The following is an 18,113-nucleotide window of genomic DNA, read 5'->3' as shown; positions in this document are numbered from 1 at the left end:
CACCCCCCTATCCACATTGACGGGACAGCGGTAGAGAAGGTGGAAAGTTTTAAGTTCCTCTGTGTATAGATCACGGACAAACTGAAATGGTCCCCGCACACAGACAGTGTGGGGAAGAAGGTGCAGCAGCGCCTCTTCAACCTCAGGAGGCTGGGAAAATGTGGCTTGTCACCGAAAACCCTCACTAACTTTCACAGGTGCACAATTGAGAGCATCCTGTCGGGCTGTATCACCGCCTGGTACGGCAACTGCACCGCCCACAACCGCAGGGTTCTCCAGAGGGTAGTGAGGTCTGCACAACGCATCACCGGGGGCAAACTACCTGCCCTCCTGGACACCTACAACACCTGATGTCACAGGGAGGCAAAACAGATCATCAAGGACAATAACCACCCGAGCCACTGCCTGTTCACCCCGCTTCCATCCAGAAGGCGAGGTCAGTACACGTGCATCAAAGCTGGGACAGAGAGACTGAAAAACTCCTTCTATCTCAAGGCCATCAGATTGTTAAACTGCCACCACTAACACAGAGAGGTGGCTGCCTACCTACAGACTTGATATCCTTGGCCACTTTAATAAATGGAACACTATTCACTTTAATAAAGCTACTTTAAGAATGTTTACATATCTCACATTACTCATCTCATATGTATATACTGTGTACTGTATCCTTCACTATCTATTCTTTACTATCTATTGCATCTTAGCCGCTCTGTCACTGCTCATCCATATATTTATACTTATATGTTCTCATCCCATTCCTTTACTAGATTGTGTGTATTAGGTTTTGTTGTGAAATTGTTAGATATAACCTGTTAGATACTGCTGCACTGTCGGATCTAGAAGCATTTCGCTACACTCACAATAACATCTGCTAACCATGTGTATATGACCAATGAAATTTGATTTGATTTACCTGACAACCAGGTATAAGCCATAATGACATCATTGCAGCCAGTTGCCTCCCATCTCCTCCTACTGGCTCCTCCCTCTAGCCTGGCTCCTCCCTCTAGCCTGCTTCCTCCCTCTAGCATGGCTCCTCCCTCTAGCATGGCTCCTCCCTCTAGCATGGCTCCTCCCTCTAGCCTGGCAGGTCTGCTTCTGCTCCCTTGTCAACTCCTTATGGAATTGCATATGTGGCTTGACAATGACAATGGAGTAGACAAATGCACAAACTGACCTGGGACCAAGCTATTCAACAGCCCCCTAAACTGACCTGGGACCAAGCTATTCAACAGCCCCCTAAACTAACCTGGGACCAGGCTATTCAACAGCCCCCTAAACTGACCTGGGACCAAGCTATTCAACAGCCCCCTAAACAGACCTGGGACCAAGCTATTCAACAGCCCCCTAAACTGACCTGGGACCAAGCTATTCAACAGCCCCCTAAACTGACCTGGGACCAGGTTATTCAACAGCCCCCTAAACTGACCTGGGACCAAGCTATTCAACAGCCCCCTAAACAGACCTGGGACCAAGCTATTCAACAGCCCCCTAAACTGACCTGGGACCAGGCTATTCAACAGTCCACTAAACAGACCTGGGACCAGGTTATTCAACAGCCCCCTAAACTGACCTGGGACCAGGCTATTCAACAGCCCCTTAAACTGACCTGGGACCAGGTTATTCAACAGCCCACTAAACAGACCTGGGACCAAGCTATTCAACAGCCCCCTAAACTGACCTGGGACCAGGCTATTCAACAGCCCAATAAACAGACCTGGGACCAGGTTATTCAACAGCCCCCTAAACTGACCTGGGACCAGGTTATTCAACAGCCCCCTAAACAGACCTGGGACCAAGCTATTCAACAGCCCCCTAAACTGACCTGGGACCAGGCTATTCAACAGTCCACTAAACAGACCTGGGACCAGGTTATTCAACAGCCCCCTAAACTGACCTGGGACCAGGCTATTCAACAGCCCCTTAAACTGACCTGGGACCAGGTTATTCAACAGCCCACTAAACAGACCTGGGACCAAGCTATTCAACAGCCCCCTAAACTGACCTGGGACCAGGCTATTCAACAGCCCACTAAACAGACCTGGGACCAGGTTATTCAACAGCCCCCTAAACTGACCTGGGACCAGGTTATTCAACAGCCCCCTAAACTGACCTGGGACCAGGTTATTCAACAGCCCCCTAAACTGACCTGGGACCAGGCTATTCAACAGTCCACTAAACAGACCTGGGACCAGGTTATTCAACAGCCCCCTAAACTGACCTGGGACCAGGTGATTCAACAGTCCACTAAACAGACCTGGGACCAGGTGATTCAACAGCCCCATAAACAGACATGGGACCAGGTTATTCAATAACCCCCTAACCAGACCTGGGTCCAAGCTATTCAACAGCCCCCTAAACTGACCTGGGTCCAAGCTATTCAACAGCCCCCTAAACTGAGACAGAAGCCGCTTCACCACTCTTTGATCCCACTGCAGTTGAAAGGTCAGAGAGCGTTTGAACCGCTGCACCAACCTCCAGGGGGCCGGCCCTCCCTCCCTCCCCTCCCTCCCTCCCCTCCTCTCTCTCCAACCCAACATCAAAACACTGAGTCACTCCGTTGACAACGGCTCAATCCATAATTTGAAAAACAACAAAACGGCAACCCCCGCCACTTGGTTCGCTATGACGTTGATGATCAGAAACAGCTGTACACGACATCGCAGATTGGCCCCTTTAAGCTGCAGCACAGGAGAGAGGAATTTATCAGTTAACAGATAGGAGGGAAAGAATGAGAGGAGGTGACCGCCGCGTAGACAACCACTGTCAAGGTCAGTGAGGATAGAGGTCATAGGTTCATAGAGGAAGAAGGAGGGTTCTAGATGACCTCATTTTAAAGCAGTCAACTGGGTGGAGATTCGATCCAGCAACCTTTCGGTTACTGGCCCAACGCTCTAACCACTAGGCTACCTAACTCCCAGTAGAGTCAATTTAACCCCCCCCCCCCAAAAAAATGTAACCCTGTGATTTCAACTATCCTTGATTTACTGTGTGACAATCTTCCTCCATATTATAGAGCCTGTCAGTCAGTGCTGCTACTCCAAATGTTAGACCTCTTTCATCGTGTTCTTATGGCTTCATCTTACCTCTGTGACGTCATCCAATGACATCATCACTTTCAATGCCTCCCGCCAATACAACCTGCAGAGAGACATGTTGAATGTTCACACACACACACACACACACACACACACGTAAACACACACGCACACACACACACACGCACACGCACACGTAAACACAGACATACACACACACACATACACACACATACACACAGACATACACACACACACACATACACACACACACACACACACAGAAGCACGCATGATGATTAATGGGCATAATTTAAATAATGTCACTTAAACATATCTAAGTGACATTATTTATCTACATTTGTTGTCAGGGAATTTGACAGCATGAAAAATAGGGGTCCTAACACGGGTCACATTTGACAGCGTATTAGAGGTCATGAAAAAGGACACAGAGGTTCATCTAGTTGATATCTTTAATTAACTCTGTGATTTTGGTAACCAACGAAGAAGAGATGTCAAAATAGAAAGAGATCAAATAAAACGGACAGATATGAAAACCCAGTCCATTTCTTCACGGGTCGGTACAAAATAAATTATTAAATACAATTTTTTTTTATGAATAACTGAATAAATAAATATACTGTCAATCTTTTTTTATATCAACCATCTGGCCATATAGCCACACATTTTCATGTTCTGCATTTTAGGACATCCTCCATGGTATTCAAGGTTAGTGTTGAAGCAGAAAACATGCTACAATACGGTCTGAAATACGAATTGAAGGTTGTTCTCTGGGCGAGAACTGATATTCCCAGCTAGTTCACAAGCGAAGACCGTACTAAGCTGCAACCCGTTGAAAGACGACTCAGGATGACATTGATTTTGCTTGTCATTAAATCCAATCTTGACTCATTTGGGAGTCGCCTCACCATCCCATTTTCTGTTTCATGCAAAACTAAATGTGCTAGAAACAGAAAACAGTCCTATTGGAAAAACAACAGTGAAGTCATTACACAAGATTGTATCCCAAATGACATTCTATTCCCTATATAGTGGACTACTATTGACCAGGGTCAATATGGACACAAGAAAATTAGGAACGTTTATCTTCTTCTCTCCAAAAACGTTTCACCCAAATCTAAACGCTTCCCAGAGTGCTTGGTGTTTTGCATCTTGTGATCATGCCGATGGACTTGTACTTCTCGAAAAGAGAGAGAAGGGAAGGCGACATTACCATGATTTGATACGTTTACACATTTGCTTTGGCAATGTCTGTTTTTAACACTTTTCATGTCCGTAAAGCCTTTTTAATGGAACTGGATTGAGAGAGAGAGAGAGAGAGAGAGACAGAGTGAGAGAGACAGAGAGCGAGAGACAGATAGAGAGAGACATAGTGAGAAAGAGAGAGACAGAGAGAGAGAGAGACAGAGTGAGAGAGACAGAGAGAGAGAGACAGATAGAGAGAGAGACATAGTGAGAGAGAGAGAGAGAGACAGAGAGAGAGAAAGAGAGACAGAGACAGAGAGACAGAGTGAGAGAGAGACAGAGAGAGAGAGAGACAGATAGAGAGAGAGACAGAGAGAGATCGAGACAGAGAGAAAGAGAGAGCTGGAGGGAGAGAGACAGAGAGAGAGAGAGACAGAGACAGAGAGACAGAGCGAGAGAGAAAGAGAGAGAGACAGAGAGAGAGAGAGACAGAGACAGAGAGAGAGCTGGAGGGAGAGAGACAGAGAGAGAGAGAGACAGAGACAGAGAGACAGAGCGAGAGAGAAAGAGAGAGAGACAGAGAGAGAGAGAGACAGAGACAGAGAGAGAGAATACAGCTTGTAGGGAGAAAGGCGAAGGTAAAAGTGTGCCATGTGTAAGAATCATTCATCACACCTGTCTGTCTGTCACCTTTGCTGTGTAGCCACAACAAGCCGTGGGTGTTTCTGGGTAAACACCACAGAACACTTAGCCTGCACTGTCAGGCACTCGCCAATGTTTACCTGTAAACACCAGGGACATTGGTGGAGGTTGGCAATTGGTTTAGCCTAAAATGGCACTCTATTCCCTACGTAGTGCAAATCTTTTTACCAGGGCCCATAGGGTTCTGGGTAAAAAAAACAAAAAATGATTGTGCAATATAGGGAACAGGGTGCCATTTGGAACTCAGACCAAATCTTTTGAATCTGTCCCCATTGTCCCCATTTAAAAGCGGCTTCAACAGCTGTCTGCTGCTGTCCGACACTCTCAACTGACATTTTGAATGAAGTTAACATTTGAACACCGTGACAGAGAGAGAGAGAGAGAGGGGCTCAAATTGAGCATGAAGCTGTGGAAAATATGACAAAAAAAGAAAAGCTAGATTTTTATCATTATACCGTATCTATTCTAAACAGTAATTATTGCCTTTAAACCATTTGTTAATCGTGCCAAATAATCTGCATCAACATTCTCTTGGAAAATAAGATAATATCAGTAGGTAAGAAGAACGTCTTGCCGCTCAGATCCCTTTAGCGGGATCATTGAAGAAGTTGTCTGTGTGATATCACAGGTACACACCAATGTGGGTTTCTGCTCTAGTAAACGGACCAAATAATAGCAATAATGGATTGAGAGTCTAAAATAACCTAATGTGCCAGCTTGCTTGCTATAAATACCACTGGCAAAGAACCAGCTGTGAAATGATCCTGTTAACACATTGGCTGCATACAAAATGGCGCCCTATTGCTCATATAGTGCACTTCTTTTGACCAGGGCCCAATAGAGCTTCAAATGGAAATGCAGTCCGAAATGGAAAAGGACTTGAGACTCCAATCTATTCATTTCTTGGTTGCGTTAGGAAGCGGAGAATGAGACTAGAACGTGGAATAAACACTCGTTTCATACAAATTGATTCTGCTCCTCTTTCTGTGTGATCTGTGTGTTGACCTGGTTTTTAACCCTCTTTCTGTGTGATCTGTGTGTTGACCTGGTTTTAAACCCTCTGTCTGTGTGATCTGTGTGTTGACCTGGTTTTTAACCCTCTGTCTGTATGTATGTCTATAGGATTGGAGTTTTATATTTGTCTAACTGATTGTCAAGTGGTAATATGCTAGATGTTCTCTCACTCTCCTTGACCAGAATATAAATCAGTAGGAAGATTGACAGGAAACAGGGGGAAGTAGATAGACTGGCTGTATGTATTTGATGTAATGGGTTTTGATCTTAATGGTAAATGGGTACCAATGTTGTTATACCAGGGTTAGGGTCAATTACATTTAAATGCAGTCTATTTTGGAAGTAAACCTCATTAAAAAAAGCATTGCGGATGATTGGAATTGGAATATCAGTTTATTTCCTGATTTTACTGGAATTAAAAATGGAATTTCCCCCGAACCCTTCATCATACCTCCTAGAGGAACTCTGATTCCAGTGACAGTCTCAAAGAATGCAAATAATAATAACCTGAATTCTTCAAAAGAAGATACCAAGTCTATATGATAGCTTCACTGTAACTGTAGCTCAAGAGCAATGTCTCACTTACTAGGTACATGTATGTCCCATAATCCAACTGTAGCAACGGTGGACAACAAAATCGTCAAACAGCATCAAATAGAATACCCCAGACGTTCTAAATATAACAGGTCATCTACCTGTCGTTTCCACCATACGACTTCTACGCCGATGTTTGGCCTGCAGGCTTTAGTGTTTCTACCTCTGACGCCTGGACCAAAAACAGGCCTACTGTACGAATGAACATCCAATACTACAGTTCAGGCCAGCACCGTCCTGTTTACTCTGCAGCAGTTCTCCGCTAGGTTGATGTCATCGTTCAGATTCAGATCCTGCTGCTCCATGAACTCCGAGGTCTTCTCGATAATCTGTCCAGGGATGTGGAAGTCAACAGGCGTGTGTTCCAGGACCGGCGTGTTGTCCTGACGAGGTACATCTCGAAGACGGCCCCTCTCCCCCGCCTCCTCCTCGGCCCTGCTGGCCCTGCTGTGTGCCTGGGTGGAGGGTTCCAGATTGCACCCTGTCCCCTGGAGGAACTGGAGGAAGTTCTCCTCGATGGAGGCCTCTCGGCTGGCCAGCTGATTCCCGTCGCCCGGCCCCGCCCGCTTAAAGAGACAGCCCAGGCTTCGGCCCAGCTCTGTTCGGATCTGCCGATTCAGACAGCCATAGAAGAAAGGGTTGGAGGTGAAGCAGAAGTAACCGATCCAGGTCACGACTTCTTCCAGCTGGGCCGAAGCCAGGGAGGCCTGGGGGGTAGAGACTAGGGCGGCGTACAGGTGGAAGGAGAAGTAAGGCAGCCAGCAGCATAGGAACTGGCCTCCAACCGCCACCAGGACTGCTGCGGCTTTACCCCCATTGAAGGTCCTCTGACTGGGGGTGCGGAGTGGAGGACACGAGCCCCCAGGGCCCCCCAAGCTGACAGCCATGGTGGAGTGGCTGCTGAGGGACTCGGAGCGGTGAAGGTGGGGACCAGGTGTGTCCATCAACATAGGTAAGGGGCCATGCTGCATGGATGCCACCCGGGCTACTTTAAACATGTTACAGTACACAATCAGGATGATCAGTACTGTACACAGGAAGTAGACAAAGGTGAAGAAGACCATGAAGATTAATCGTGTGGTCCCTCCTCCTCCAGTCCAGTGTAGGGAGCAACGTCTCTGGCTTGGAGGACCCGGGATCACGGGACTCCCTAGTCCTCTTCCAAGTCCGACACCTACCCCCTGGTTTCCCTGGGGCACCCAACCCAGTAGAGGCAGAGCTGACATCACAATAGCTTTGACCCAGATCCCGACTAACACTGCCACAACCACCCCTACTGTCATTTTCACCTCGTGGCGCATCGGGTGGACGATGTAGTAATACCTCTCCACGTTGATGGCTGAGATAGACAAAATGGCGGCACTGACCAGCCCTACACTCAGGCAGAGGTAGCTCTGACAGAGTGCCTCATCGTGCACCAAGATCCGGTCCGACAGCATCCCCAGAGGCATCAGAACCAGAGCCGCCAGCAGGTCGACCAGACACAGGTGGAACACGAAGGCGAACTTCCTCAGCTGCAGCGTCTTGGTGATGACGGCCATGACGGCTAGGTTGCCAACGACGGCCAGGAGGTCCATGAGGAGCATGGCAACCAGGGCCAGGGAGTGTGTCAGGGACAGGGGGGCTCCGCTGGCGCCGATGCCCACAGGAAAACTCACGTTGGGGTGCAGCGAGACTGGGAAGGCTGGGAGCCATGGCCCTGAATGAAATAAATCATTCATTTTATTAGGCATATTTAAAATACATGTAGAGTTGCCTCAGCCATTTGAGTACAACAATACATACACAAACAATTATCAAAGATCATAAACACAAAGTCTACCAAGTCAGTACAAAATTAGGATAACTTTCTGCAAATTCCCAGGTTTCCAGAAATCGGGATTGGAGGATTCCAGATTTCCTGCTTATTCTTTCCCGATTGCTAGAATCTTCTAAACAGCATTTCTGGAAAACCATTGGGGATTTTGGGACGGTTACCAGAATTTTGCAACCTTAATGGATACCAACCTGGAGGTCTGGAGAGGGAGGTGGAGGTGTTCCAGGGGGAACTGGAGGTGTCAGAAGGAGGTTCCATGCGAGGATGAGAGAGACGGAAGGAGAGAGGCCAGGGAGACTCAAAGGCCCATCACCCATCCTCCCCTGCAGTGGGATTGGGCTGAGGAACTGGGGACTGGGTTGGGGATTAGTAACAGATGTTCAGGTGGTGGTGGTACTGTCTGTCTGGGGCAGGTAGAGCTAGACAGGCCACCCTTGGCTGGTGGAAGTCTGGCAAAGTCCCACTTTTAATTCCAGAGACAAAGTCCGGTCGTGCACCAGGTAACCCAACACTAGATGCTGGAAGTTTGGACTGCAGATGAGATGGGCCTCTGGAGTGGTAGGAGAAGAGATTGGATGGGCCTCTGGAGTGGTAGGAGAAGAGATTGGATGGGCCTCTGGAGTGGTAGGAGAAGAGATTGGATGGCCCTCTGGAGTGGTAGGAGAAGAGATTGGATGGGCCTCTGGAGTGGTAGGAGAAGAGATTGGATGGGCCTCTGGAGTGGTAGGAGAAGAGATTGGATAGACCCTCTTGAGTGGTAGGAGAAGGATTTACCTAATGATGATCCCGATAGGTACAGCTCTTTATATCTCTGCTCATAAGGAACGCTGCGTCCTTAGTGATGTTGAGAGGGTTCTAGTTGGAGGGGTTGGACTCTGAAACAAAGGTGAAGAAACATTATTGGTTAAAAAACAGGCATTCAAATGCAGGCATTGGAAAATGAGCCAAAACACACCTGTTATGAACTGCATTCTGTTTCTGTCAGAGATAAACGTTTTGTTGAGATCAACGAATGTCTCCATATTCGCGAAGAAAGAAAGAGCTTCAGTACAGGAAAGCTTTGAATGTCGTTCACTGTCTTACCTACTTCAAATAATGTCATTTAAACATTACAAAGCCACATCAACAGCCTTCTGAGAAATCAAAGAGAGGGATTCTCCTATGTATGAAGCAGGGTTCAAAATACAGCTTCCGCCTTTTCTGTTTGTAATTATGAGATGTAGAACAAGGCATTTTAAACACGCAACTCTCACGTTTTAACACTTGCATTTTAACACTCAACTCTCATGTTTTAACACTTGCATTTTAAACACGCAACTCTCAAGTTTTAACACTTGCATTTTAACACTCAACTCTCACGTTTTAACACTTGCATTTTAACACTCAACACTCACGTTTTAACACTTGCCTTTTAACACTCAATACTCACGTTTTAACACTTGCATTTTAACACTCAACTCTCATGTTTTAACACTTGCATTTTAAACACGCAACTCTCACGTTTTAACACTTGCATTTTAACACTCAACACTCACGTTTTAACACTTGCCTTTTAACACTCAATACTCACGTTTTAACACTTGCATTTTAACACTCAACTCTCATGTTTTAACACTTGCATTTTAAACACGCAACTCTCACGTTTTAACACTTGCATTTTAACACTCAACTCTCACATTTTAACACTTGCATTTTAAACACGCAACTCTCACGTTTTAACACTTGCCTTTTAACACTCAATACTCACGTTTTAACACTTGCATTTTAACACTCAACTCTCATGTTTTAACACTTGCATTTTAACACTCAACACTCACGTTTTAACACTTGCCTTTTAACACTCAATACTCACGTTTTAACACTTGCATTTTAACACTCAACACTCACATTTTAACACTTGCATTTTAACACTCACATTTTAACACTTGCATTTTAACACTTGCATTTTAACACTCACATTTTAACACTTGCATTTTAACACAACACTCACATTTTAACACTTGCATTTTAACACTCACATTTTAACACTTGCATTTTAACACTCAACACTCACATTTTAACACTCTTTTATGTCACTGTGAAACAAAACATATTATAACAATGTTATTATGGCTGGCTACAATCTCCATTTCACCACTGTGTTTGTAATTATGGCACAGACCGCAGCCACATATATACATCCATCTGCGTCTTCTAAAGCGTGTCTTTCAGGACAGCCAGCCCTGCCGGGGAGAAGCTATAAGCACGGAGGATGCAGCCCACCATATGTCTCAGAGACAGAAAATCCATAGTGTTGAGAGAATGTGTCAGCTGTGGTCATGCTACTGATTTCCTAGTTTATAGTGATGTAAATGAAGTAGTAATGGTATCTTAATAAAGTATAACATTTTAAGAGTATAATATGTACCAAATAGACATTTTATGTAAATATAAAGAGATGACCGAGTCACTGGCAAAGATGGGAGCGAAGCATCCATCCATGGGAGTTTTGCGAATTCAAAACAAGGCTTTTTGGAATTGTCAGGCCACACTATCTATCAGTAATCAAACGTTGACATACTATCAATCCAAATGTTGTCACTCTGGGTTAGGCTACTCCACTATGCTAGTCTAGGAGAAGTAGCTGTAATGAAACGTGTTGTGATGCTAGTCTAGGAGAAGTAGCTGTAATGAAACGTGTTGTGATGCTAGTCTAGGGGGAGTAGCTGTAATGAAACGTGTTGTGATGCTAGTCTAGGGGGAGTAGCTGTAATGAAACGTGTTGTGATGCTAGTCTAGGAGGAGTAGCTGTAATGAAACGTGTTGTAATGTTAGTCTAGGAGGAGTAGCTGTAATGAAACGTGTTGTGATGCTAGTCTAGGAGGAGTAGCTGTAATGAAACGTGTTGTGATGCTAGTCTAGGAGGAGTATCTGTAATGAAACGTGGTGTTGTGATGCTAGTCTAGGAGGAGTAGCTGTAATGAAACGTGTTGTGATGCTAGTCTAGGAGGAGTAGCTGTAATGAAACGTGTTGTAATGTTAGTCTAGGAGGAGTAGCTGTAATGAAACGTGTTGTGATGCTAGTCTAGGAGGAGTAGCTGTAATGAAACGTGTTGTGATGCTAGTCTAGGAGGAGTAGCTGTAATGAAACGTGTTGTGATGCTAGTCTAGGGGGAGTAGCTGTAATGAAACGTGGTGTTGTGATGCTAGTCTAGGAGGAGTAGCTGTAATGAAATGTGTTGTGATGCTAGTCTAGGGGGAGTAGCTGTAATGAAACGTGTTGTGATGCTAGTCTAGGAGGAGTAGCTGTAATGAAACGTGTTGTGATGCTAGTCTAGGAGGAGTAGCTGTAATGAAACGTGTTGTGATGCTAATCTAGGGGGAGTAGCTGTAATGAAACGTGTTGTGATGCTAGTCTAGGAGGAGTAGCTGTAATGAAACGTGTTGTTGTAATGCTAGTCTAGGGGGAGTAGCTGTAATGAAACGTGTTGTGATGCTAGTCTAGGGGGAGTAGCTGTAATGAAACATGGTGTTGTAATGCTAGTCGAAGGGGAGTACTACTCTAGGGGGAGTACTACTCATTACAGCCCTTACTGTCGCTCCAGCCCTCTGTCTGTCTGTCTGTCTGTCTGTCTGTCTGTCTGTCTGTCTGTCTGTCTGTCTGTCTGTCTGTCTGTCTGTCTGTCTGTCTGTCTGTCTGTCTGTCTGTCTGTCTGTCTGTCTGTCTGTCTGTGATGGAACACACACACACAAACTGTCACAGTGACTGAACACACACACACTGTCACAGTGATGGAACACACACTGTCACAGTGATGGAACACACACACACACACACACACACACACACACACACACACACACACACACACACACACACACACACACACACACACACACACACACACACACACACACACACACACACACACACACACACACACACACACACACTGTCACAGTGACTGAACACACACACACTGTCACAGTGATGGAACACACACACACTGTCACAGTGATGGAACACACACACACTGTCACAGTGATGGAACACACACACACACTGTCACAGTGATGGAACACACACACACTGTCACAGTGATGGAACACACACACACTGTCACAGTGATGGAACACACACACACACTGTCACAGTGATGGAACACACACACACTGTCACAGTGATGGAACACACACACACTGTCACAGTGATGGAACACACACACACTGTCACAGTGATGGAACACACACACACTGTCACAGTGATGGAACACACACACACTGTCACAGTGATGGAACACAAACACACTGTCACAGTGATGGAACACACACACACTGTCACAGTGATCGAACACACACACACTGTCACAGTGATCGAACACACACACACTGTCACAGTGATGGAACACAAACACACTGTCACAGTGATGGAACACAAACACACTGTCACAGTGATCGAACACACACACACTGTCACAGTGATGGAACACACACACACTGTCACAGTGATGGAACACACACACACTGTCACAGTGATGGAACACACACACACTGTCACAGTGATGGAACACACACACACTGTCACAGTGATCGAACACACACACACTGTCACAGTGATCGAACACACACACACTGTCACAGTGATGGAACACAAACACACTGTCACAGTGATGGAACACACACACAGTGTCACAGTGACTGAACACACACACACTGCCACAGTGATGGAACACACACACACTGTCACAGTGATGGAACACAAACACACTGTCACAGTGATCGAACACACACACACTGTCACAGTGATCGAACACACACACACTGTCACAGTGATGGAACACACACACACTGCCACAGTGATGGAACACACACACTGTCACAGTGATGGATCAACCAACCACCATTGCTGTTGGTACATTTCCATACTTGTTCAGTTGTGATGAAGGTAAACTTTCAAATCAAGGTTTATTGGTCGCGTACACAGATTTGCAGATGTTATCGCAGGTGCAGTGAAATGCTTGTGTTTCTAGCGCCAACAGTGCAGTAAAACCTAGCAATAAATAATAAATACACACATAATCCCCCCAAAATAAAAAATAACAGAACAAGCTGGAATATAAATATACAGTGCCTTCGGAAATAATTCAGACCCCTTGACACAACCCAATGTCATGGTAACATCACTGAGAGACACAACCTAATGTCATGGTAACATCACTGAGAGACACAACCCAATGTCATGGTAACATCACTGAGAGACACAACCCAATGTCATGGTAACATCACTGAGAGACACAACCTAATGTCATGGTAACATCACTGAGAGACACAACCTAATGACATGGTAACATCACTGAGAGACACAACCTAATGTCATGGTAACATCACTGAGAGACACAACCCAATGTCATGGTAACATCACTGAGAGACACAACCTAATGACATGGTAACATCACTGAGAGACACAACCCAATGTCATGGTAACATCACTGGAGACACAACCTAATGTCATGGTAACATCACTGAGAGACACAACCCAATGTCATGGTAACATCACTGAGAGACACAACCTAATGACATGGTAACATCACTGAGAGACACAACCCAATGTCATGGTAACATCACTGAGAGACACAACCTAATGACATGGTAACATCACTGAGAGACACAACCCAATGTCATGGTAACATCACTGAGAGACACAACCTAATGACATGGTAACATCACTGAGAGACACAACCCAATGTCATGGTAACATCACTGAGAGACACAACCTAATGACATGGTAACATCACTGAGAGACACAACCCAATGATATGGTAACATCACTGGAGACACAACCCAATGTCATGGTAACATCACTGGAGAAACAACCTAATGTCATGGTAACATCACTGAGAGACACAACCCAATGTCATGGTAACATCACTGAGAGACACAACCTAATGTCATGGTAACATCACTGAGAGACACAACCCAATGTCATGGTAACATCACTGAGAGACACAACCTAATGTCATGGTAACATCACTGAGAGACACAACCCAATGTCATGGTAACATCACTGAGAGACACAACCCAATGTCATGGTAACATCACTGAGAGACACAACCCAATGTCATGGTAACATCACTGAGAGACACAACCCAATGACATGGTAACATCACTGAGAGACACAACCTAATGTCATGGTAACATCACTGAGCGACACAACCCAATGTCATGGTAACATCACTGAGCGACACAACCCAATGTCATGGTAACATCACTGAGAGACACAACCCAATGACATGGTAACATCACTGAGCGACACAACCCAATGTCATGGTAACATCACTGAGAGACACAACCCAATGACATGGTAACATCACTGAGAGACACAACCCAATGTCATGGTAACATCACTGAGAGACACAACCCAATGATATGGTAACATCACTGGAGACACAACCTAATGTCATGGTAACATCACTGAGAGACACAACCCAGTGTCATGGTAACATCACTGAGAGACACAACCCAATGTCATGGTAACATCACTGAGAGACACAACCCAATGTCATGGTAACATCACTGAGAGACACAACCCAATGTCATGGTAACATCACTGAGAGACACAACCCAATGTCATGGTAACATCACTGAGAGACACAACCCAATGACATGGTAACATCACTGAGAGACACAACTCAATGTCATGGTAACATCACTGAGAGACACAACCTAATGTCATGGTAACATCACTGAGAGACACAACCTAATGTCATGGTAACATCACTGAGAGACACAACCTAATGTCATGGTAACATCACTGAGAGACACAACCCAATGTCATGGTAACATCACTGAGAGACACAACCCAATGTCATGGTAACATCACTGAGAGACACAACCCAATGTCATGGTAACATCACTGAGAGACACAACCCAATGTCATGGTAACATCAGCGAGGGCTCACAGTTCCAATGTAAGGATAACATCTCAACATGCATTTTTCTGCTTACAGATAGGAGGTCTCTACTATCCCCTTATATAGAACTGTGTACAATGAACCCTTACAATGAAGAACCGTGTGTCTTGAAGAATTCTGATATTGTCAAATATTTCTTTGGGAATGTGTATACCACATCAAGTGTCATTGTTGAAAGATTATGTCACTACAATTCTCTCTTTAAATTAAACTTGATATATTTTTTTTTTTTCATACTTTTCCCCCCATACTTTTGTTAAATGATTCATGAATTATACTGTATATTTAATTTATTTCAAAACGCACACGTTGTCTTTCGGATTCTGTGAAACTGTCTACACCTCTGCCTGTATAACCACAGATTCTAATTGTAGAGTTCCAGAGTTCCAGAGTTCCAGAGTTCCAGAGTTCCAGAACCAGAATTCTGTTTTTATCAAGTAGAACATTCAAAACACTTAGTGTTTATAAGTAGAAGAGGGTCGTTCCTCAAGTCTACACAGCTCGTATTGTATACAGAACAGAATCTCCCGTTTGTACTAAGATCAGGAGTAGTGGAGAAAAAAAAGAGAACGTTAAAATAGTCTTGAAACACTACCTCACTGTCCTGGCCAGCAGCTCCAAGCGTTCACGTGAAAGAAAGAAGAATGTGCCTTCAGGCCATCGCAGAATCTCAGTCGGTCTGTTGCTGCTAATTGAGAACCATATGACTCTCCTATCACATGACCATCTGTGTGTTTACTGCTTGAAGGAGAACTAAACCATTGTTGTAACAACAACACAGCTTGTTTGTCCATTGAGAGAGGTCTAAAAATTCTACTCTAAAAATGTTTCACCATCCCAATGTAGATGTTGGAGAGGAGATAGAGGACCATAGCCCGTTTTAAATCCGTTTAAATGGTCCCTCAGCTAGCCAGCTAGGACGGCCCTGTCCACCACCTTTACCCCCCCCCCCCATCTCAACCTCCTCTCCCCTATCTGATCAAACCTTCCCTATCCCTCCTGGATCTCTCTATTTGGCTGACTACAACAGTATGTCCCACTCCCCGTTTACTCCTGTTTGAATCTCTTCTGACTCTCCCCTCTCTCAGTGAATCCTCTCTCCCAATGCACAAACTGAGTCTATCGTTCAGTGGATATGTTGTTGTCACGAGAGGAGAGGATAAGTAGCCTAGCACTTCAAGCGCCGGTATAGTATAGAATGTTGTCATGACTGATAGTCACGTTGTGATACCTCCACACACACCCTGTCTAGTCCTATGTGAAGCTAAAGCAGAGCAGTGTGATGAGAAACGAGAGGATGACATACCTTTAATAGTTAGTGTGGAGACTGGCTGCTCCTTTCCTCTCCAGGTTCACTGTCTGCTTGGATGAGGGAAGTGGATTTTGCTCTTTCTCTCTCACTTACACTAACTCACTCACTCACTCACTCACTCACTCACTCACTCACTCACTCACATACACGTTATACCACGTCAGAGAAAGAGGAAGAGAGAGAGAGAGAGAGAGAGAGAGGAAGAGAGAGGAAGAGAGAGAGAAAGAAAGAGAGGAAGAGAGAGAGAGGAAGAGAGAGGAAGAGAGAGAGAGAAAGAAAGAGAGGAAGAGAGAGAGAGAGGAAGAGAGAGAGAGAGGAAGAGAGAGAGAGAGAGAGAGAGAGAGAGAGAGAGAGAGAGAGAGAGAGAGAGAGAGAGAGAGAGAGAGAGAGAGAGAGAGAGAGAGAGAGAGAGAGAGAGAGAGAGAGAGAGAGAGAGAGAGAGAGAGAGATGCTCCTGTGTTTCCTCCTCACCTGGCTCTTTCATCTCATCTTCCCCTCCCTGACCCACGGCAGCGCAACAGCAGAATGGACAGAGAACAAAAACTAGAGCAGAATGGAACAACAAACGAGAGCAGGACAGCGTGCTCCTTTCCTCCTCTCCTCCTGTCCTGCTGATAGTACACACACACTCACACTCCACACACTCTCTCCAGCACGAGCTCAGGGTAACTGCAGAGCAATGCGGAGCAGGGAGGGAGGCAGCAGGCAGGGAGGGAGGCAGCAGGCAGGGAGGGAGGGAAGCAGCAGAGAGGCAGCAGGCAGGCAGAGAGGCAGCAGGGAGAGAGGCAGCAGGCAGGCAGAGAGGCAGCAGGGAGAGAGGCAGCAGGCAGAGAGGCAGCAGAGAGGCAGGCAGAGAGGCAGCAGGCAGGCAGAGCGGTAGGGATGCAGGCAGGCAGAGATGGAGGGAGACAGGCAGGCAGAGATGGAGGGAGACAGCAGGCAGGGAGGGAGGCAGGCAGGCAGGCAGAGATGGAGGGAGACAGGCAGGCAGAGATGGAGGGAGACAGCAGGCAGGGAGGGAGGCAGGCAGGCAGGCAGAGATGGAGGGAGACAGGCAGGCAGGGATGGAGGGAGACAGCAGGCAGGGAGGGAGGCAGGCAGGCAGGCACAGAGGGAGGGAGGGAGGGAGGGAGGGAGGGAGGGAGGGAGGGAGGGAGGGAGGGAGGGAGGGAGGCAGGCAGGCAGCTGGGAGGGAGGGAGGCAGGCAGGGAGGGAGGGATGCAGGGAGGCAGGCAGACAAGCAGGCAAGGAGGCAGCAGGAATTGGAGGGAGGCAGGGAGCTGTCTCTCTGTCTAGCCTCAGTAAAGCCTCAGTAAAGGTCACCTAAGCTGTCTCTCTCTCTAGCTTCAGTAAAGGTCACCTTAGCTGTCTCTCTCTCCAGCCTCAGTAAAGGTCACCTTAGCTGTCTCTCTCTCTAGCCCCAGTAAAGGTCACCTAAGCTGTCTCTCTCTCTGGCCTCAGTAAGGGTCACCTTAGCT

General features: G+C 46.1%; 1 protein-coding gene across 1 annotated transcript; it reads right to left on the bottom strand.

Annotated features, from left to right (window-relative positions):
* Positions 1 to 3,496: 3,496 nt before the first annotated feature.
* LOC139543100 (G-protein coupled receptor 61-like) lies at positions 3,497 to 17,648 on the bottom strand. The gene is made up of 3 exons (XM_071349268.1): positions 16,630 to 17,648; positions 8,565 to 9,248; positions 3,497 to 8,256 (listed from the first exon to the last, which is right to left on the bottom strand). Exons 2-3 carry the CDS (start codon positions 8,629 to 8,631, stop codon positions 6,779 to 6,781), a joined length of 1,545 nt encoding a protein of 514 aa, XP_071205369.1. The 5' UTR covers positions 8,632 to 9,248; positions 16,630 to 17,648; the 3' UTR covers positions 3,497 to 6,778.
* Positions 17,649 to 18,113: the final 465 nt, after the last annotated feature.

The sequence above is a fragment of the Salvelinus alpinus genome, chromosome 17 (assembly GCF_045679555.1).
Source record: "Salvelinus alpinus chromosome 17, SLU_Salpinus.1, whole genome shotgun sequence".
Taxonomy (NCBI): domain Eukaryota; kingdom Metazoa; phylum Chordata; class Actinopteri; order Salmoniformes; family Salmonidae; genus Salvelinus; species Salvelinus alpinus.
The sequence above is the reverse complement of the archived record's forward strand: the minus strand, read 5'-3'. Positions and strand labels throughout refer to the sequence as shown.